The 22,756-nt window shown below is 40.1% G+C and overlaps 2 protein-coding genes and 1 long non-coding RNA gene across 8 annotated transcripts in view; 2 read left to right on the top strand and 1 right to left on the bottom strand.

Annotated features, from left to right (window-relative positions):
• The first annotated feature begins 502 nt into the window (after nt 1-502).
• LOC108887893 (NAD(P) transhydrogenase, mitochondrial) lies at nt 503-14,951 on the top strand. 3 transcript variants are annotated; one of them, XM_018683564.2, is made up of 22 exons: nt 503-636; nt 2,183-2,348; nt 3,150-3,379; nt 3,465-3,664; nt 3,764-3,851; nt 4,020-4,108; nt 4,218-4,405; nt 5,084-5,217; nt 5,315-5,506; nt 6,040-6,190; nt 6,931-7,092; nt 7,186-7,296; nt 7,393-7,538; nt 8,118-8,313; nt 9,174-9,407; nt 9,907-10,067; nt 10,635-10,814; nt 10,898-11,057; nt 13,041-13,122; nt 13,828-13,946; nt 14,325-14,440; nt 14,554-14,951. In XM_018683564.2, exons 2-22 carry the CDS (start codon nt 2,219-2,221, stop codon nt 14,698-14,700), a joined length of 3,216 nt encoding a protein of 1,071 aa, XP_018539080.1. In that variant the 5' UTR covers nt 503-636; nt 2,183-2,218; the 3' UTR covers nt 14,701-14,951. The 3 variants fall into 3 exon arrangements, with proteins under 3 accessions (XP_018539080.1, XP_018539079.1, XP_018539078.1); XM_018683563.2 differs by lacking the exon at nt 503-636 and adding an exon at nt 1,332-1,490; XM_018683562.2 differs by lacking the exon at nt 503-636 and having other exon boundaries at nt 1,991-2,348.
• dtwd1 (DTW domain containing 1) lies at nt 14,804-19,486 on the bottom strand. Of its 4 annotated transcripts, none has more exons than XM_018683566.2 (5): nt 19,341-19,486; nt 17,322-17,637; nt 16,993-17,130; nt 15,674-15,959; nt 14,804-15,521 (listed from the first exon to the last, which is right to left on the bottom strand). In XM_018683566.2, exons 2-5 carry the CDS (start codon nt 17,577-17,579, stop codon nt 15,292-15,294), a joined length of 912 nt encoding a protein of 303 aa, XP_018539082.1. In that variant the 5' UTR covers nt 17,580-17,637; nt 19,341-19,486; the 3' UTR covers nt 14,804-15,291. The 4 variants fall into 4 exon arrangements, with proteins under 4 accessions (XP_018539082.1, XP_018539081.1, XP_018539083.1 ...); XM_018683565.2 differs by having other exon boundaries at nt 19,258-19,350; XM_018683567.2 differs by lacking the exon at nt 19,341-19,486 and adding an exon at nt 18,818-19,235.
• The window catches only part of LOC108887897 (uncharacterized), a 35,822-nt gene continuing 32,395 nt past the window's right edge, over nt 19,330-22,756 (top strand). The window contains exons 1-3 of the long non-coding RNA XR_001961711.2: nt 19,330-19,456; nt 21,591-21,717; nt 21,825-21,911. This is a non-coding gene — a long non-coding RNA (uncharacterized LOC108887897). The remainder of the gene's footprint in view (nt 19,457-21,590; nt 21,718-21,824; nt 21,912-22,756) is intronic.

Raw genomic sequence — 22,756 nt, 5'->3', positions numbered from 1 at the left:
AGAAATAATGTTTGGTACGAGAATGACAAGCGAAGAACATGAATTGATCTTAATGCTTTTATTATATTTTTACATAAGGCGTAATCTTGAAAAAAAAAAAAAGATTTTAAATAATTATTTTAATCATTTCCTGTTATATTTGCCAATGAATAAATTGCATAAGATTGTGTATTATTGCTTTATGTTATTATTATATTTATTTTATTTATTCATCTACACATTCCGTCTTTTTAATTTTAATTCTTAATTCTCTTTTAATATCTTTCTCGGTATATATTTGAGTTTTAGCCTTAAGTTTCTGAAGGTACAGGACTGTTGAGAATTAATTTCATAATACAATACAATAACAGTGTCTCTGTGTAGGATCCAGAGTGAGACAATAAATGTATTAAAATGTGGGGCCCACACCACTGAAAGCAAGGAAATAGTCATGGTCGTCCATCAATTTGTAACTTCTGTGTTTTTCTCTGGTGCTTTGGCGCCGCCGTGTGTACAAAAAAAGAAAATACAGTTTTCCGAGGTGGACTGACTTTATTTTAGAGCTTTTTAAACTGTAAGGAGAAGCAGAGGGAGAGGAGTCAAAGATACTGAGTGAGGTCAAAGACACAGGTGCATGCGGCAGCAGAGGTAATTCAGGTAGGCCTCTTTAAACTTCTTAGCCACAGTTTGTGTCAAGAACCCGAATCATAACTCAGTCAAACTGAATACAGAGACATGATACACATATTTTTAGATTCAACGTGACTTCTAATCACCAAGGATATCATTATCTCTTATATCCAACACAAATAAATGCCCATAAACCCGCCCAGAAACCACGAAAAAGACTGTTCAGAACTTGCCTGAGAATCATCATGGTTTTAAGTTTTATTCACCGTCAAATTAATTTATTGATAATTATCTGGTATACAATGATACATATCAAACAGAAAGTGCTAATATTGAATTCGGCATACTTCATTTTCTGAATATAACAAACATAGGCTAAAAAAACAGGGCTCAAATTGTAGCCCACAGGTATCTCACTAAACCAATACATTATATCTGTTTATGTTATACTACAGATTGCTAAGATGTACAAAAAACTCCTCTCCTGAATGAAAAATAAAATTGGGGCGTTTTACGGTATTTGGGCGGGTTCTAGGCTCTGATTGGACAACTTATTTTCAGTCAAACCTGGCAACACTGATTACCACTGACTATTTCTGATAATCATGTTAATCCAGCCTTTAACTCGCAGGTAGTCTGGCGGTGTTTTTAAGCAGCCTCTCCAGGAGTGTTTTATCTGCTTCAAGGGTGGTCATGAGTGAAGTCACGTGGCTTGCTATTTATACATAAATAGTGCAGCAGTGATATCGAAACTGCGGAAGGTCGTCTGTCTGTCCTCGCAAGCAGACGAGGGAATTTTGGGTAGGACGTCTGTCTCACAGGTGACCCTGCTGCAGAGGGAAAGTTGAACCATTAACCTGCTCTTTCTGGAAATCTGAGAGGCAAGTCTGAGAATAATCATAGCGCAATCAAGCAGTCTTTTAATTTCGGAATGAATCAGGAGGTGGAGGATGAAGGGCACTGACTGACTATGTGATTCAGTGAGTGAATGAATGAATGGATTAAAGAAAGAGCAAATACATGATCAGAAACAACTGGTTTGACTCAGAAATCAAAACACCAAGCAGACTACTACAAGTTTCCGCACTCTTATCTGTTTTCTGGGTAATGAAATTATGTGTTCTTAGAGAGACAAGTTTTTGTAAACACCACTTTTTTTTTTTTTACAGTTCTCATGTGCCTATGTCTGAGTCCTGAGTTGTCCCCCTCTTGCCCCACAACATTTCATCTGACTTATCTATTTCTCTGCCCCGCTACTCTCTGCTGCTGCCCACAACAACCAGGCCAGACTTGGCACAGTTTCCCTCTGTGCCGTCATAATTCCAGATCTCGCGAACAAGCCCGGAGTCTGTAATCAACCCTGGGCCCTGTGTGTGTGTGTCGTGTCCTGTAGAGCTGAAATGTCACTCTGCTGTCTGTAGGCCTCGCAGCACAGTGTGAGTGTGTGACTGTGGGGCTCAGGACCTGCTCAGAGAAGAGGGGGGGGGTTATAATGCTCTTTGTTATTTGACAGTAGATGCAGAAGTAGTTTTAATTTATTGCCTGCCTCTGCTTGTTTTGGTTCATATTCAAGAGCCAGAGGGAGTCTCAGGGCGGACGCTCAGTGGCCATGTCGACCCTCCTGCGCTGCATCTCCAGCTCTTCTGTTGTTTTCCTCCAGCGAGGGGTGCGTCAGAGGATACCTGGAAGGAGACAGTTCAGGACTTTCCCTGTGTTATGGGACCAAAAGGCCTCCAGAGGTAAGGAAGCTGCACAGCTTTATTAAAATCTCTCAGCTTAACCTTAACATTATTTTTCACAGAGAGGACAGGCTGGGGTTTGTGTACTTTCTTCAGTTTGGATTTCCCCTGTGTCTGAGTTGAGGAATGAGAGAGTAACAGTTCACTCGAGGACACGCTCCTTCTGGCCAGAAGAGTGGAAAACTCCACAGATCATGAACTGCTTGCAGCAGGTTGCTAGAGATGTTCCCAAAATAGGGAACACTACTGTGGACCAGGGAGTAACTTTGCTCGCTGAGCTGTAGGCCCTGCTAACATGTAAGAACATGTGAGAGGTCAGTTAAAGGTGACATTTGAAATGTTAATGGCAGTCCTGCAGACTCCATTCACAAACATCTGTTTATGGAGTCGGTGCTGTTTTGCGAGGCGTTTGTCATCGAGTGTTTGTGAATGTTTTGTCAAGTTGCTGAGGGCTTTTAAGTTTGAATTTTGAGGGTGTCTGTGCGGGGAGTGTAGGCCGCTCTGTGTGCACTGGCTCAGAGCCAATCACCTGCTAATAATGTCTCCATGGTGGCGAGGTCAGCATGCCGTGTATGGAGAGAAATGTGAAACCTGACACTGTTCGCAGCCACACAATCTAAGCTCCATACGCACACTCTCCTGTGTTGTTGCACCAAAAGATAAAGACATTTAGTCATCTTACTCATTTAGTCATATTCACTTGAAAATGTTTTTGCTTTGTTTTTGCTTCAAAAAAGACTTGCAAATGCAGTCTGTGGCTTTTTACCTACTGCAAACTCAACTGTCAGCTGGTGTGTTCAGGTGTGCTCTACAAGGACGTGGTGGTGGGCGTTCCTAAGGAGACGGTACAGAATGAGCGTCGCGTGGCGTTGTCACCTGCCGGGGTGCAGGCGTTGGTCAAACAGGGATTCAAGGTACAGGTGGAGAGTGGAGCTGGGGAGGAATCCAAGTTCTCCGACCAGCTGTACAAAGATGCCGGAGCCACCATCACTGACGTCAAGGGAGCCCTCGGCTCGGACTTGGTCCTCAAGGTTCGTACACATCTGCTTTTTGATCTGCTAATGAGACAGTTCTGTGCATTCTGTGCATCATTTACAACATCCTTCTCTGCTTTAGGTCAGAGCCCCCAGTTTGAGCGAGGTAGACCTCCTGAAGCCCAACTCCACCTTGGTGAGCTTCATCTATCCAGCACAGAACCCAGACCTGATGAAGAAGCTGTCAGAGAGACAGAGCACTGTGCTGGCCATGGACCAGGTGCCGAGGGTCACCATCGCACAGGGCTATGATGCACTCAGCTCCATGGCTAACATCGCTGGGTAATGACAAATAGACATTTACATGCAGATTCATATGTTTGGAGCTGCTCAAGAACCTCTAGTTAAAGTAAACGTAACTTGAATATATTTTTTTTCTAGGTACAAAGCCGTGGTTCTGGCTGCCAACCACTTTGGCAGGTTCTTTACTGGTCAGATCACAGCTGCAGGAAAAGTACCCCCGGCTAAGGTAACGGTCCACATATCGCACAAGCCAACATGAGTGATTTCCATCTTCCCTCAGTCTTTTCCTTTTCTCCTCAGTGTACTGCAAACAAAACGTGTAACAGTGGACTGTGTCCGTCTCCTTGCCCTACAACTTTACAATAATATATATGGATGTTTCTGCTGTACACAGGTCCTGGTTATTGGAGGTGGAGTGGCAGGTTTAGCAGCAGCAGGGGCAGCCAAGTCGATGGGAGCCATAGTCAGAGGATTTGACACCAGGTAGAAGATGTGGGGGAAAAAAGACATCATATCTCAGACTGCAGACTGAGTGATGAAAGTTACAATGAACATGGTTTTGACAGTAACCTGACTGTTTCTTCCCTGTCAGGCCAGCAGCCTTGGAGCAGTTCAAGTCATTTGGAGCAGAGCCTTTAGAAGTAGACATCAAAGAGTCTGGCGAGGGAGTTGGAGGTTACGCCAAGGAGATGTCCAAAGAGTTCATTGAGGCTGAGATGGCCCTTTTTGCCAAGCAGTGTAAAGAGGTCGACATTCTCATCAGCACTGCCCTGATCCCAGGTGAGTTGCGCCAGTACCCTCTTCTTCTTTCTGTTTATCTTTTGTTGTTTAAAGCTGCATTAATCAGAATTTTTTTGCACAGTAACATAGAACCAGATGACAAACATGCAAGTGATCATTCACAGTGACAAACCCCAACTGCAAGTGTGCAAGTGTGCTGAGAGTTTTAGTCTCTGTTCGCTTATTATTTTGGTTTTGCAGCCTGGAAATTCACTTTATAGTTAAGACTCAACAACTCTCATCAGCAGCAGTTTCCAACAAAAAAAACTTTGATAAACCACCTGTCAGATTTGTAAACATACAATGTTGATCATCTAGTGGCTAAAGACCCTAATTTTTTATTTTTATTTTTTTGGTTGATGGGGACTAAATCAAAGCTGAAAAAAGAGTCAATACTGGAACTTGCAGTGTCTGGTGGCCAGACTTAAAGTAAATGCAAATGGTGCATTGATTGTCTAAGTAGGAAATTAATTGCTAACATGTTAGCCATAGCAACTCGCTAAGCGTGTTTTGATACTCGTTCAGATGTTTTTCTTTCCCTTTTGTGGCCAAAAATTGATTAATACAGCGTTAATGTGGATCCATTGTTCTCTGACTTTCCTATTACTCAGACTGCGTGATATTATGAACATTTGATCCATCTCACCTGTCCCCCTGTCTCCTGGTGTTCTCATGCAGGGAAGCGGGCTCCCATTCTGATCAAGAAGGAGTTTGTGGAGTCTATGAAGGATGGCTCTGTGGTGGTGGATTTGGCTGCAGAGGCAGGGGGCAACATCGAGACCACCAGGCCTGGTGAGCTGCATGTTCACAAGGTGAGTCTTCTGTTTGGAAACAGAAGAAATTCTGACTTTGTGTTTTGTTCATGATGTGTAAAATTGGCTAATGGTATACTTTTCTTTTAATGACTAGGGAGTAACACACATTGGCTACACAGACCTGCCCAGCCGCATGGCCACCCAGGCCAGCACTCTGTATTCAAATAACATACTGAAGCTGCTGAAGGCCATTAGCCCAGACAAGGAATACTTCCACTATGAGCCCACAGATGAGTTTGACTATGGAACAATCGACCATGTCATCCGTGGGACTCTTGTTATGAAGGTGGGTTTTTATTTGTTCTGTCTACTGGCAGCCTCCGTCTCCACTGGCATCCCTCCCTCACTCTCAGCATGAGCTATCAGATCCTGTCATGCTAGGATACAGTGCCAAATGAGTACTAAAAACCAGATCCCAGCTGGGAATAGCTCATGTTGTATCCCGGCAAGAATGTTATGAACGTTTCAAAATATACTTTTCCAGGAATTTTGGCTTTGACACATTGTTTATGGCAGAGAAGGCGTGCAACCTCAACAGGACATATCAGCTTACCCCTCGTTAAACTGAGCGTTATTCAGCCCCCTTAAAAGATGATTTATCTTTCAAAACCACTGGTAACTGGTTCGTGATTGCTGTTTGTTCAGTGTAATCTCCAGTGCAGTCCATGAGTTTGTATTATGAGTGCTCCCACCAGCCCGGCGAGATCTCCCACAATGCGAGACTCCAAATGTCTTGATGTGTGTTTCTCACGCAAAACTCTGTGGACGTCCTCTGTGTTTCTCACACTGGTTCCCTTTTGTGTTTTCTGGTGTATCCAGGACGGCAAGAACATGTTCCCATCCCCGCTCCCAAAAACAGTCCCACCGCCCCCCGTAAAACAGAAATCAGTCATAGAGTTGGAAGCTGAGAAAGCAGCGGCGATTTCTCCCTTCCACCGCACCATGACCTCTGCTGGCGTCTACACTGCAGGTCAGACATGATTACACATCCATGTTTTCCAGACATTAGGCACAATGCACTGTGTTATTTTACAAAGGATCTGTAAGACTTTTTTTTTTTTTTACCAATTCTGTCCAACTACAACTGAAGAAAAAATACAGAAAATTATACAGTTAGTAGTAATAAGTAATAATAACATTCTTTAGTTTTGCTTGGCCTAAATTTCTCAAACATTAAAAAACTGTTAGATTTTTCCTTCATCTCTTACTCTTATGCTTTATTTTTGTTGTCCAGTATGTAGGTATATATAGACCTGAAACAGTTGAATCAGCTGAATGAATCAGCAACCAATTTGATTATAGATTAATTAGCAAGTCTGTTTTCAAGCCAAAAATATAAAACATTTTAAGCCTCTCAAATGTAAAGATTTACTGCAACAACAACGACAACAAAAAAACATTTGCTAAGAGCACTGAGATCATTAACTTTTTAATTAGGCACTCCATTATAATTAAGCACAGTGGAGAATATATTTTTCAGTTCTTTGAAGTTTCAGAGAAACTATGAATAATCACACTTGCATAACCTGTTAAAAAAAATATAGATGCGTGTGTGTGTGTTTTTCCTGTTGAGTTATTCCATGGCTTTAATAGTTAACAGAGACTGGAAATAAACAACTGCACATTTTTCCCACTACAGCAGTATGGAAAGAACTGTGCAGAGGCATACAAACACAACAACACTGCTCTGCTCTGTCTGTCTGTTTGTAGGTGTGTCCACCTGTCTGGCTCTGGGCATCATCTCCCCCAACACTGCATTCACTCAGATGGTCACAACCTTCGGCTTGGCTGGGATTGTGGGATACCACACTGTGTGGGGCGTGACCCCTGCTCTGCACTCACCCCTCATGTCTGTCACCAACGCCATCTCAGGTCAGGAGTCAGTATAAGGTGGTTATGGCCAAATTATAGTGATGTTATATAATCTTTAACCTTTTTTTATTGTCTGCCTGTTCTCTCCGTTAGGTCTGACGGCAGTAGGAGGTTTGGTGCTGATGGGTGGAGGTCTCACACCCTCCACCTTGCCTGAGAGTCTTGCCCTGGCTGCTGCCTTCGTTTCTTCCATCAACATTGCCGGTTTGATATCCAACACAAAAATAACAATAGAGAACATTCATTGTCCTCCCAATCAAAAAAACAAAAAAGAAGTCATTGTTTTCTTTGTGTGTGCAGGTGGTTTTCTGATCACCCAGAGGATGTTGGATATGTTCAAGCGTCCCACTGACCCTCCTGAGTACAATTACCTGTATCTGCTGCCTGGAACTGCATTTGTTGGAGGATATGGAGCTTCGGTTGCAGCTGGATACAGCATTGAGCAGGTGATGGGATGTACATCTTGTCATTCCACTCACATTTGTTCCCCCAAAAGAGTGTTGGTACTCTAGACGACTGTGATTGTGTTCATAGTGAACTTTTTGAGTTGTTTTCAATTCTCTTATAAATGTTGCAACCACTGTTTACCATATATGACAAATGTAGTTCATCTCGCACATAATACACATGATTTTATTGATGAGTGTTACAATGACAAATGTCCAAGGTGATGTCTCTTAACTTCTTTTGTGCAACCAAACACAAAGATATTTAATATATTAACACCCAAGCAATTTTTTTTTAATTACTGAAACAATTTACTGACTACATTTTCTATAGATCAAGTCATTGATTAATCAACTAATCTTTTCAGCACTAATGAATATTTTGATTACGTTTTTTACTTGACTATACTTGACTATGACTTGCGTTTACTGTGACTATGACTGTAATCAAGCACCACACAACTGTCTTGTGTGTGTGTGTGTGTGTTTTTTTCTTTCTTTCTTTCTCTCTCTCTTTCTCTCTCTCTCTCTCTCGCTCTCTCTTTTTTTTTTTTTTTTTTTTTTTTTTTTTTACCTCAGATGATGTACTTGGGCTCAGGCTTGTGTTGTGTTGGTGCACTGGCGGGACTCTCTGCCCAGGGCACCAGTCGCTTGGGGAATGCCCTGGGCATGATGGGAGTGGCGGGGGGCATCGCCGCCACCCTCGGCGCCCTCAAACCCTCACCAGAGCTGCTGTCTCAGATGTCTCTGGCCATGGCCACTGGTGGAACCCTAGGTAGGTAGATTCCTGGTTTAGAGGGTCCACAATTGAAATATACATGATGTGTTCTGCTCTTTTCAAATAGCTGATAGACAAGACTCTTAAGCTGCAAAATGCCTACTCTGTTGCTGATTCTCATCGCAGCACTTTCTGAACAGATCTTATTGTCATTTAAAGCCCTAATAAGCCTGCTGTGCTATCATGGCAGGGAAACTCAATACCAACAAGGAGTCTCTGGGTTTCCATTTAAAAAGAAACAAAATTAATAAAGCGTGGGCATGGCTCCTTTTGAAGTCCAACAGTGTGTTTACAGAACTACAAGACCATCATGGATGAGTTACATGGTATTAACTTTGCATGCGACTCCACTGGTCTTGAAAGAGTGTGAATTTTTTGCTAATTCATAACAGAACATCAATCATCCTGTCCAGATACAGAGATGAGTGGATTTCGTCTTCGTTTCTGAATGTTGTACATGTTAATAGTGATTTGAGAAAGCAGGAAGATAAATGATGTTGTAGTCAACACACACTCACACAGACAGCAGAGCATGAGGCTTTACTCAGTGTTATATCAGTGTCCCCATGTTCTCAAGAAAACACACTTAAATGCTTAACTTAGGACTCATCAGCTCTGCTTTGAAGATCAAGCCCTGTAACTGAAAACAGGTGTTTGCCTTTTAACCATTTTCTCTTTTCTTTAGACTTTTATTTTTTACTTCATAAATGTTTTTCTGTATTTAAACTCAGCCAATGTGCATGAGAAGTTTGGTGTCTGGAATTTGACTCAGCCAAACATAGTAACTCACTGAGATTTACCGAAATATGTCTTTTTTTTCCTCCTCTTTTGGGCTGATCTTTGTATCGCGACTGCAGGTCTCACCATTGCCAAGCGTATTGAAATCTCAGACTTGCCGCAGCTCGTGGCGGCCTTCCACAGCCTCGTGGGGTTGGCGGCAGTCCTCACCTGCATCGCCGAGTTTATGATCGAGTACCCCCACCTGGATACTCATCCAGCCGCCGGTGTCCTCAAGACAGTGGCATATCTGGGCACTTACATTGGAGGTGTCACCTTCAGTGGATCACTGGTGGCCTACGGCAAACTTCAAGGTTATGGATTTTATTTAAATATTTGTAGCATCTGCAGCATATATGCCCATACTGTAGATATATATACACACTGAGCTTTACGTCCTCTGGCATTGATTGTCTTTTTCATCTAGTCAAAGCCAAAGATCCTCTGGTAAATCCAGGCCTGGACTCGTGCTTTGTGTGCATGTGTCAGCAGTCGCTAATTTACATTGCAGTGCGAATGATCAAGAGGAACACATGTGAGGCTTTCCGGTAATTTGTTATGGGTAGGGAAGGGAAGTGGCTGCAATGGCTGTGGTTGGTGTTGGACTGCTGTCTGATTTATGGATGGGACAGACTCTCAGACAGCTGATTAGAGGCCTCCACAGAGAACTCTGGGGGTTCAAAGACTCTTGATACTGCGTAAGAGAAAAGTGTGCTGCCATGATTTATTTTGTCACATTATTTCCCTTTAGCCTTCCAGAAGAGTGGCAGTAATTTCTCTGAAAATGTTTGCTGAAAATGTTTTTGGTTGTAGGCATCCTCGACTCCGCCCCCCTGCTGCTGCCGGGCCGACACGTTTTGAACGCCGGTCTGATGGCAGCATCGATGGGAGGCATGATTCCTTTTATGCTCAGCTCCAGCTATGGTACTGGCATGGGGTGTCTACTGGGAGTGTCTGGGCTTTCCACTGTTATGGTGAGTTTTTACTAAGCTAAAACAAAACAAAACAAAAGGATGTACAAATTTTCTTTCAGCAAAAATGCATTTCATCAATTTATTTTTGGAACATGCTAAAATGTTAATCACTCTTTTAAATACATGGATTAAATAATATTTTTACTTGAAGAAAATGCTGGTACCTTGCCAGTGACTTACTATATCCACAGAGTGACATTTGATATTATATAATAAAATACTCTAGAAACTTCATCATAGGAGAGGGTACACCTGAACAGCTGTTTACATACCTTCTTTAAGAAATGTTGCAAGTTCATTCCCTTACCCCTTGCTCAGAGGATTTATTCTCTTCTTCTGTCTTCTTTTCTCACAAATGCATGAATGGCTGAAGTAAACATCTGTTAATGCTAATGTTGGCTATGTAGTGATAGCAAAAATGTACATATAGCACCTTTAATGTCTTGGCTGCTGTTATTGATTAGGCATACCTTGTTAATTTTAATTGGTTCAAGTGGTTTAAGTGGCTCAAATGTTTTTGCTAACTCCTTGTTTTACTTCTTTGCAACTTGCCCAACGTCCCTGTAGGGTGTAACCCTGACAGCAGCTATCGGGGGCGCTGACATGCCCGTGGTCATTACCGTGCTGAACAGCTACTCTGGATGGGCGCTCTGTGCTGAAGGTTTCCTACTAGACAACAATCTCATGACGATTGTTGGTGCCCTGATTGGCTCCTCTGGTGCCATCCTCTCCTACATTATGTGTGTGGTGAGTAGACACACACATCCAGCCGCACATGTGAACTCACACAATATGCTAGTGCTAAAGTTATTTTCCTCCTTTCCTCCAAGGCTATGAACCGCTCCCTGCCCAATGTGATCCTGGGTGGATATGGCACCACCTCCACAGCAGGTGGTAAGCCCATGGAAATTGTTGGCACTCACACTGAGGTCAACGTGGACCAGACCATTGACATAATCAAAGAGGCCAACAACATCATCATCACACCAGGTACATGTAATACAAGATGTAGGGAGTCCACAGGGTGTTTGTAAGGAATGTCGAGGGTTGTTTTTTACCCACCAAAATAATTTGGACATTTTTAGAGCATTTTACTGCTTGTTATGTGGAATTAGATTCTGTGTGAAACAGTGACAGAGGTTCAATTTAATATTTATGTTTGTCTTTTGTAAAAAAAAAAAAGAAAAGTGTTTAAAGAATTGAAATTGTTGCAGCAGAACTCTCTTTTATTCCATGCATTCAGAGACATCCTTCTGGGGAGACTAAAGGATTATAAAACGTTTTATGCACATGCATTTGTAACACCCAAGACCTGTGAACAGACTTTAATGTGAAAAATCAGTGGAGTTCCCCTTTAAATTTAAGGCAAAGCCAGTCAGCGATCAGCGCGTAAGAGGAACACCAGGGTTATTACTGTTATTGTGTGTGGAGCTAGTCCAACAGACGACTTACTCAACAGTGTTGTTTTAAATACTTCATTTAAATTTGAGAATAAACTGTGATTGAATTTCAGTTACAACTAAACCAGTGTCTACCTAAATCTACCTAAAGACACATTTTACCATTTTGTTGATAATTTTAAACCATGCATACATGTTTCATACATTAGCAAAAGCCTCCTCTCCAGCAGAAAGTGGAGACACTCCTGAAAACAACTGGAGCCTTTGAAAGAAACAGGTGTAGAGAGAGGTTTTGGTTGACTGGTTGATTTACAGAGACTAAAGTGGAACACAACTTAAATATATCAGACTCTCTCATTGCTGGACAGCGTGTGGATCCTCCTCTGCCTGCTCTCCAGCTGCAGCTTTTTAGACTGTCTGGATCAATAAAATCATTGCTCTTTCTCATTTGATTAACTTCACCTGACAGAACGGCTGTGCCTGACTGCTCTGCCAAAATGTGGATCGAAAGTGTTTGTGCAGTGGCTCTGGAGAGGCTTTAGACTGATTGATATGGTGCTAATTAATTAAAGTCTGAATACTGAAGCATGGTGACCACAAGAGGGAGCAGTTTGCCCAGAAATGATCCCACGGACCGGTGCTCTTGTGACACACCATCCAGTATATAAAGTGAGTGTGTTGGTACATGTTTGTTAGCAGAGAGTAGGATGATGGGTTTGATTTTTGAGTGTGAACTGCTGACAACATCTTGATTTATTAAACAGAAAAGGGTAGACTTGTCCGACAACTGAGAAGTTGTTGAGTGGCCTGAGCAAGAGGAACCACTCTGAATAACTTGGATACTTGGATTGCTGTTGTTTTCCAATGGCTCCAAACCAACGCAAGGACAGCTGTGTGGTCCAACATGCTGGTTTGATTAGAGAAACAGTGAAAAGTCATAAGAGCTATTGAGTCCAGATTCAAGACTTCTCCATGCGCTGTCAACAACAAAGCACGGCAGTGAGGAAACAGAAGGCTCCAGTTGTCTGGGGAATTATAAGATACGGGTTAAGGGCGACTGCCTTTAAAAAACTCGATTAGGGGTAATACTGAACTCTACAAGGTACCTGACCACCAGGGTTAAACAGGGGTTACTCAGACACAGGGAAAGCAGTTCTTTGCACGCAGGGGACCCACATGCACACCACACACACAAAACTTTTCTTTAGAAAAATGTCTCTCAGACCAGTGGACCACTATGATTTAATACAAAGAGGAGACTTGTGGTTGATGAAGAGAGGGAAAGGAGGACAAAAGTAGAGGAATAACTGGTTTTATTGTTGTTGAACCCCTGCTGGACTGTTGAAAGAATGAACAATAACTGTGTCAAATGCTTATTTCTTCCAATTGGGCAGTAAACAAGAGCACAAATCCAGAATATGAAATGCTTGAAAATTGGATAATAAACTAAAAACAACCAAAGAGGGAATACAGGACCTCTAGATAGTTATATAATAAAGCTGATTATATCCTAAGATTAAGAATCCAATTTGTCAGGCCACTGTACATTTGTTCTCTGTATATTTTTGTTTAGGTTGGGGTCTGTGTGCAGCCAAAGCTCAGTACCCAATTGCAGACATGGTGAAGATGCTGAGGGAGCAGGGAAAGACTGTCAGGTGAGGGTCGGCACTTACACTCTTCGTCTCCTTTATAAACAAGATTACTGCTGCTTCTCTGTCCTCAGCTGGGGTTAAACTGAAAGTCCACAGTCACAGGAGTTTCTTTAAATAACTATTTTAATTTGGGCTTTTAAACAAAAAACAACTAACAACTGATTTGTGGGAAGTATCTGCATTATCTGCTATTAGTAAGTATACAGATAAAAGTACCTTTGTAGTACAATTTCAAATACATGATTATTTTCATTTTATGCAACTTTATACTTGTCTGCCACAATTATAGCTATTAGTTTTCAGATTTAGAATATGAATGTGCTATTTTTTCTAAATAGTACTGAGATAAGTAGTTACATCACATTTTGCCAATAGTATTTCTAAGTAAACACAAGATTGTAACAAAATATGCAATGTAATCTTAACCACAGCTTGTTTTTTTTTTCTGTGCATCTTACAATAAATCTGAACTTGTTTTGAAAGAGACAGGTACACCATGCTAACACTGCATCATTAATACAGGAGAAGTGAGTTTTACATGCAGATCATTCAAAAGTATATATGCATATGTGGAGCAGGTTTGTGCTGCTGCAACACCCGTGTTTCTCTTGAATGCCCGAGACAAATTCCTCCTGAGAGAGACAATAAATTCTTATCCTAGATCTAAGTATTGATGAGTATTAATATTTTATGTCCCATCTCCAACAGGTTTGGTATCCACCCAGTTGCCGGTCGTATGCCCGGCCAGCTGAATGTCCTCTTGGCTGAGGCTGGTGTTCCCTACGATGTGGTCCTGGAGATGGATGAGATCAATGAAGACTTCCCAGGTAAACATAAATAACATCCTAGTGAGAGCTGTTTGGATATCTACTGCTGCATGTTTGCCGCTTTGGCAGGAAGGTGTCAGATGATATTACACAATCAATTATGTGTAATAATCACATCCCTCCCTTTATTCCCCACTTGTAGCAGCCTTGTGTTGCGTCTTGATATTTAGACATGCCATGTTATCAGGGCAACAGTCTTGTTTTCTTAGCAACCAGGCATGCAGTCTGAGACACATGTTTCTGTTTATGACAGAGGGAGATAAGTGTGGTGCTGGGGAACCCAGTAACATTAGTGAAGACAATTGCAGAACATTTGGCCAGCGGTTTGCGTGTTCGTCTGTCTCAGGGTATAAATCTGTAAATGTCTTTGGCCCACAGAAACCGACTTGACACTGGTCATTGGAGCCAACGACACAGTGAACTCTGCAGCACAAGAAGATCCCAACTCTATAATTGCTGGAATGCCTGTTCTGGAGGTGTGGAAGTCCAAACAGGTTGGTCTACCTTTTTCAACTTACCTTTGGCGTTTGTTGATGCACCAACAATATAATTGCATTTGGAGTTGGACAAACATAATTGCATGCACTGTTTTTACACTTTACTCCAGGTGATAGTCATGAAGCGTACCTTGGGTGTGGGCTACGCTGCAGTAGATAACCCCATTTTCTACAAGCCCAACACATCAATGTTGCTGGGAGATGCCAAGAAGACCTGTGACAGCCTGCAAGCCAAGATCAGAGAGGCCTACTACTAGTTAACAGCCATTACTAACATGTACAGTAGTTCTCAAGCACAGAGGCAGGTTGACAGATTACTATATTTCCAGCATTAACTTTCAGTTTATATATACATATATATATATTTGAAAAACAGATTTATTGGGTCTGCAAACAAATGTGATTCTATTACCTACAATTCATGAGATGATTTTTTGGGAAAATAAGGGACATGAATAACTCAAACATAAATGTGTACTGATTTGTAAATAAAAATTATTTAAACTTATTTAAGTCTATTTTATTTCACATTATTACATTTTATGTTTTAACCCCAATTAACTGTCTCTGTTACTTTGCAGACAGTTTTGTTAAAATGCTGTAGGATCTTTGATTTCAAAAATATATTTCTTGTATTTACTCATGTATAAAACACACTTTATTCATGTTTAACAAAGACAAAACAAAAATGCTTTATCTCTCACTTATACAAATAGATGTCGCAGTCACCCTTACAAAATAAAATATCACTCAGCCAGGCATACTGGAGCTTGGATGCAAACCTACTCTTCAGCTACAGTTCATTATAGTCTCATGTAACTGATTTCAGTTTTTCTTCACAGCATTCTTCAGCATTTTCCGGCAGAAATTTTGGCTTTGTTGACAACTGAGTGCAGGTAGGAGTAAAAGAAGAGAAGGTTGTCATATTCTCCGTTATACTCCTGAGCGAGGCAATGCTCGTGGAAGTCCTTGAGGAAATAATAAATAGCCTCAATAGTAGCTAAGTAGGTGTCTGGTTTGCCCTTCTGATGGCGCCAGAAACATGTTTTCCTCATTTTCAGCTCAACCTGGAGCAAATCTGGAGGAGAACACATGTCAGTCAGTGAGTGAAAGAGAACACAGAGTGAGATCATGTTAAACAGCATTATGGGTGAACGATATTTGCCCCTAATAATCACCAGCAGTCAAAGTTTTTTGAAAAGCAGCACAAATGCAATCTTTTATGATTACCTTGCAGTCTCTCATCTGTGCTGATCTTGTTGGTTTGGTTCCATGTGCTGTCGATGAAGACCACCCTCTGCAGGGGAAACGCCCTTGACTCCAAGCCCTTTGCTTCATCTGGGGTCCCCAACTCCGGGTTCTCTGCGGTGTGTGTGGAGCCTTGAACTTCCTCACATTTCAGCCTCTTAATGCAGGGTTTGTCAAAGTCACGTGACCTGCTGTCAGTCCTGTCGTGCAAACACTGCATCATGTCTTGAACTGAGACAGCCCCTGGACCAGGAAACACCAACACCACCTGGAGAGAGGGTGAAGAAACAACACAGATTCAGAATGGAACACCATCAAACAAAACAAGACTACAGTACAAAACACAGATGTTTTTAAAATATGTTGTTTCTACAGTGTGGTGATTTACATATGGCTGAGTTTAGGAAGGACTGAAAAAGTAATACAACTTGATGGAGAAAAAAAGAATGTCAAAAAACTAAAAACTCAAGATTATTCAAACAAGTAAAACAGGTGAGGATGAAGAACTGTCAAAGACAATAAACATACAAAAGTTGTATTTCTGTATTTGATTATGCCTAACATAAATAGTGCCATGACATTGGCAACTTGTCAAGCATGAAATATAAAAATACAGCAACTGACTTTATCCCCTAACTTTATAAAAAATTCAAAATTTTTCATCATGAAGATTTGCAAGGATCGATGGATCTGTACAGTTACAGGCATTTACCTCAATATCAATGAGGATAGCAACAGTGTCAGAACATGACTCAAAAGCATCTGCTTGCAATAAAAATAAAATATAAATGGATATAAGGTGCAGTGACAATGGAGTTTTCCTAACAAATAAAAGAAGAGAACTGTGCAGCATAGATATGAAAACAATAAGGAGGAAAACAGCTGAAAAACTGGTTGACTGATTAGTTGATAAAAAGAAAATATTCTGCGGCTTTTTTGATAATCAAATTAACTTTTATTTTTCAAACACAAAATACTAAATATTCATTTAGTTTAGTTTGTTTATGCTTCTTTATTTTGTGGAATTATGTTTGTGTTATGTGATAGAAAATTGAACATCTTTGGTGATATGGACTCTTGAGCAGATAGACAATGTAACTTGAGAAAAACATAACCAGTAGTATTCACTATTTCCTGTCTTTTTTGATTCTATAGAGTCAATTAATTAATCTGGAAAATGATGGGTAATCGATAATGATATTAGTCTTTAGTTGCAGGCATAAAGAGTAGAGCTTCACAATGATACTTAAACATGTAAGAGTTCAATAAACTAAATTTTTTTGTGATGAAAAATAACTCACTTTGTCCTTGTCGTACTCAGGTATGCAGGGATAGGTGTATATGGTGACATCGCTGGGTGCGAGGATCTTGGCGTGGATGGCGGTGCTCTTGCCATCTGTCTCATTTGGATGCTTGATGATGTCTATCTTCACAGGAAGCTGAGCACAACATACAATACATAGGAGACAGTTACATTTCAACCACACCATGAGCAAAAATTTCATAGATCTGACATAAAAAGACATGACTTAACATTTTCCACTACATTATGATACTACTATTACAGAAACTCCACAGCTGAAGGCCTCTCTTAAAAGAACAATCAAGTGAGTCCTAACCTCTTACTGACCTTGATTAAGGGGATTTCTTGCAGGCTGACACCCACTAATGAGCAACATGTGTAGCAGAAAAACATCCTTGATCCTCCACATTTAGAGCACTTCAACCTGCCCCTCTGCTGCGCTTTCTCCAGCACTGCATGTGATGCCAATTTTAGACCTTGAAGAGGCTGCTTGGCAAGCTCACGAGTGCCTGATGAATCACTAGAGACTGTTGTTTTGTCACGGCAACTGGGATGGAGATGCTGGTTTTGATCCAGGCTGCTCATGCTTGCTCTTTAAATGTTGACAGACCAGTGCTGAAGTATGCAGACCCTACATTCATAGCTGAACAAGAATGACAAAACAAATTATGCAAATATTAGCAGAAAGAAATGATCCAACATTTACATAACTTTAAAGGTGAGGTGCCCGATAATGTGGAAAAGTCATTAAACAAGCTGGGGGTTGTTAATAAAAAGCTCACATAATACTATTAATACTGTGATTACAATACAATGTAGCTTACATGCTGTCTTTTTCTGGCTATAAGGACACATAATCTAGTCTCACATGAGAAAACTTGGGGCACCTTGACACTGAAATTAGCTGCAAGACTTTGACTTGTACACAGCCTGGTCCATAAGTATTTGGCCAGTTTTAATTCATTGGATTTCACAAAAATATCACATTGACTGAATGAGAATTACATTTTATATGTAGGCTGATGACTGATTTTATTAACTGGCTATTGTGTGTGAATAAGTAGGCATGCATATATATATATATATATATATATATATGTGTGTGTGTGTGTGTGTGTGTGTGTAAAATTATGGCTTCTATTTTGATCAGTGTTTACGATCATTATTTCTTGCTATTATATTTGTCATTTTCCCTCATTTTATTCTTTTCAGCTGATCTATACATTTAATGTTTCCTTGGCTTTTCTGGCAGTTGTTTTATTTTCCTGGTAAAAACCTCATTGTCATCTTTAAAATCATACAATTTGCTAACTATATACATAAGCAGAGCTGAAATAATTAGTTGATTGATAGAACGTTCATTGGAAACTATTGGAATAATACCAGATATTTGACAGTTACAGCTTCCCAAGTGTGAAAATTTGTGGATTTCTTTTTAATTACTTTAATGTCTATTTTTTATCATTTTAATGTTTGGACCATTGGTCAGACAAAACAAGCACTATGAATGTGTCAAGGCTAGTTGTGACAACATTTATTACTATTTTCTGAATTTTTACTAACAAATCATCAATTAATTAAGAAAATAATAGAAACATTTTAATGAAATACTGACAATTACCTTTAGTTTAGTAGAGCAGTCTAACAGCACTAACACATGATGCATCACAAATAGTAATCTAATGACATATACTCAATTGTTTGATTTTTAAGAACACCTGGCTAAAAGTAATGCTGTCTAATACAACAGTCCTGTAATAAACAGTCTTCATTAAAGTTATAAAATTCATGTTGAAGCTGTTTCAGAGAGGTGATGACTCAACTTTACGGTTGTTTAGGAGGTTGCAGTTTGTGTTGCTGTTGAACTGTATTTTGTTAGGCAGGTGATTCTGTTATTTCCTGTCCACCCCAGAAAACTGATATTCCCTCCACCTCTGGCAAACATCAGCTAATGTGACGAAGCTAATGAATGAATGTAAAATGAGCTAAACACAAGCGACAACACAGGACTCAGTGATTACTACGTGAGAGAGCACACATTCAGTTAATTTTATGCCTCTCTCCCCTCGCTATCTTCATGTTAGCTCAGTGAGACGATATAACAGTACTTTAAATTTACTGCAGCTAGCGTTTTAGCACAGTCGACATGCTAGCTTCTGTTAGCATGCTATTATGCACAACATCTGTCGCCTCGGCTGGCACTGGCAGACACTACTCATAGCGGCTTAAGTTAGATAATAACAAAGAGCAGATGAAAACAGACGTTTGTGTAGTTCGGCTGAGTTGCGAGCAATGTGTTGTCCTCTCATTAGTTCCGATAAAAACGTGACTGTCGGTATAACTTACGTATAAATGCGTGAGCGTCTTCTTCTACGCCGGAAATAGTGTTCTGAATGAGAGACCGGTAAACGGTGGGGGCTTGCAGAGATAACTAATCAGGTGTTGTGAGAGTTCATTTTAAGGTAAGGGAAAACACATATAGACTGGGAAACAAACATAATATCCCCCAGAATCTCCTCCCGAGCCTTGTAATTTATCGCCTCCCACAGATGAAATAGTACTTATGTGTAGTTATTTGTTGTTAGCTGACAGTTTATTAGGAACACCTGGCTAAAACTAATGAAGTCAACAGTCCTGCAATAAATCCTCCCTCATGAATGACGAGTTTTGTGTCGAAACTGTTTTGTTGATTCAACTTTATGAGCCTGTAGACTAATAACTGTAACTCCTCTCTGTTTAACGGAATACAGCTCAGCAGAACCACAAACTACATCCAAAATTATCATACATTTGAATTAACATCTCTTTAAAAGTGTTTCAACAAAAACTGAACAGTATAACATATGATTTACTACAGAACAAGACTCAGTTTAGCTGTTTTTAGCTAGGTTTATCTTTAGCTAAATGTATTTAACTGGAGTTAACATAGCTAGCTAAAATTCATTTATACACCATTCAGCCACATGTGACTGAATGACATAAACCCTTGAAATGTCTTTTTTACTGAACTTTTGCAGCTTTTACTCTGAACTTTTTCCAGTTTTTTGCTGCCCATTCACTGTTTCCACATTCTACATTTTTTTCAAAACATGCTCCCCTGCCCACAGTAAATGTCTGCCTGTGAATGATTAGTGGTTGTTAAGAATATTTCTTTTTTGATTAACCCAAGTACATAAAAGGTCAAATGTACATAAAATAGCGCCAAAGCATCTGACTTTCTCCTCAGAAGCTGCAACTCTCTGACATCTACTTAAACTTTACTATGTGAATTGAGAATAGTGGACTTCCTGTCCATCATTCTGGTGTATGTTCAAAGATGGTAATGTCACATCAAAGATGTGACATTATTTGTAATCTTAAATTGTCAGATTTTGTGATACTATCACTAAATTACAGAGACCTTATTGTGTGATGTGTGTTGTAGTCTCATTTCGTGCTCTGTTGACAGTTCTGAATTAATGTTTTCACTACAGCCTGGATACCTTTGAACTGTTATCCACATCTCAGATTTTTCAGCTATTGAAATAATATGAATAAGAGTGAATAACAGAGTCAAATAAAATGGTAGTTCAGTTTAATTATTATGATATGCTTTTTATTCCACTACAAAGGAAAAATCTGGGATGCTCTGCACCCAGTCATTCTAATATAGGCAGCTGCTCCCCTTTAAGGTTGCATTAGTAAAATTCTGGTTTCACAGATATTTCCCCAATATGGCTGATCAAAGGGAAATCTAGTTTAAAATATTAATATGAATTTGTCTTGTTCAAAGCCAGATGTGCTTGATGTGATGTAAAACAGATTGTTTTATGTCAGATTTCAAAGATACCTGAACACTTTTTATGAAACAGACAATCGCACGCAGACCTGCATGGCAAACAGATGTGTATCGAATGAGACCTTCCAGTGTCTGTGATATTAGATTCCAAACAATCAGAAACCTGCCAAATGTGCACTGTGTGCCAGGCTGCTTTGAGAATCATGGCAGTGAAACACAAGTGTATCAATATTAGTCATATTATTCACACCAGGCTTACCTGTCATCACTGCAGGCTGTGTTGCAAAGAAGCCTGTCTTTGTGTCTTCTTTGTACAATATGTGCTTAAAGACATCATCTGATGGTTCTTCCTCCACAGTTGCAAAGTAACTCTGTTTTCTAAAATTTAACAGACTTTCTAAAATGTGCTGTTTTAGCTTCCACAGACAGGATATCCTGACGTCTTTTATCTTTTGTTCTTGATGCTCTGTGTTGCCTTTGGTATTAAATTGTCACACAGCTAGACACAACAATATGATGGTTGAGATCCATCTGCCTGCGTCATACTTGAATGGATTGACTGTTCCTGACATGTCTTTTCATTAAAATTCATTCATTTTCCGTTGTTTTCTGTTTAGTCTTACACAGAGGAATGAAAAAACAAACTGTCTGACCACATTTCAGGAATGTTTGTCTTACTCTTGACAGCCGTCCAGATAAAGTTCAAAGGGGACTGTTAGTGATGCATTATTTTCCTCTGTATTTTGCTGTTGCTGGTTTTAAATACAGTCAGACAAATAAAAATATAAGAATCTAATATTTAAAATATGGTCTTTCAGGTGTATCCTAGCTGCCCAGCGCAAGCAGTCAACACAGCATTTTATTGAACATTCCCTGAAATAAAAGAATGACTGGTTGACAGCTTCAAGAGATACCTGTCTGACCTGGTGACCATCTGGATCTCAGGTACCTACCCACTGATGATACGTGTTTGCAGTGGTTTTCAGACTGATCGTCTTTCCATATTTGACATCATGTGAGTTTTTTTAACAGTTGCATGGTGTGGTTTTCAGGTATGAAGCCCAAACTCTTTTCATGGAAAGACAAGAATTTGAGTTGACTCAGTCCCACAACTGGAGATAAAGAGAACCCTGTTCATGGTGAGAAATAAACTCAGTGCTCCACTTTTGCATACATGTATTCATGTGCATTGATTTGTGTACATGTGCCGGGATAACTGGACGATTAAAAAAACCCTCCAGGCACCCATGTTATATTTGTAAAAGTAAACCGAGAATCCAGCATGCCGAAACCAAAGGTTTTACACATAAATGATAAAGTGGTCTTAAAGGGTTGCAAACCTTCCTTCACTTATATTTAGCTGGATAGAGCTTAAAATGCCACAAAAAAGAAGTCAACCTCACTTAATTTAATTATTTAAAGGTGCAATCCACGCAAATCACAAAAAACATTTCCTCACTTCAACTGGTATTAAGCCTTGGAAACTCCAAACTGTTTTGAGTCTTCCCCCTTTTGAAACATCAATATGGGAACACAATGTGGGTACACAAAATTTTCTTTGGTCAAAAAACAAAAACCAAAACACAGCACATCTTTCCAACAACAATGACTCTGTTTATCTAGATAATCCACAGACCCTGCTGTCAATAGTTTTCATTGGGGCTATTTATTCGTTAGAATGTAGTTCCAATCCACTAACCTTAATGTATCAGCAGGGTTTGAAAAGCTTTCTTAATCATTGCCAGTATTCCTCATTTAAAAAGCTGCTGAGATGTCAACTTGTCAAAGCAGTTTATTTGAAAGGAATTTTGTACACCCCCAGGACCTCTGAAATAACCACTGAAGACTTGTCTTCAAGTTCCCTCTAACTCTGAAAAACTTCAGTGCTGTTGTGCAGTTGGCAGAATATTTGTTGGACAGAGAGCTGACCTGAGTAGCCAACATCTGCCTCACAAACTGATGTTGATACAATGTATGAAACATA

The sequence above is a fragment of the Lates calcarifer genome, linkage group LG2 (genome assembly GCF_001640805.2).
Source record: "Lates calcarifer isolate ASB-BC8 linkage group LG2, TLL_Latcal_v3, whole genome shotgun sequence".
Classification (NCBI taxonomy): Eukaryota; Metazoa; Chordata; class Actinopteri; family Centropomidae; genus Lates; species Lates calcarifer.
This window is presented reverse-complemented; position numbering and strand designations above follow the sequence as displayed.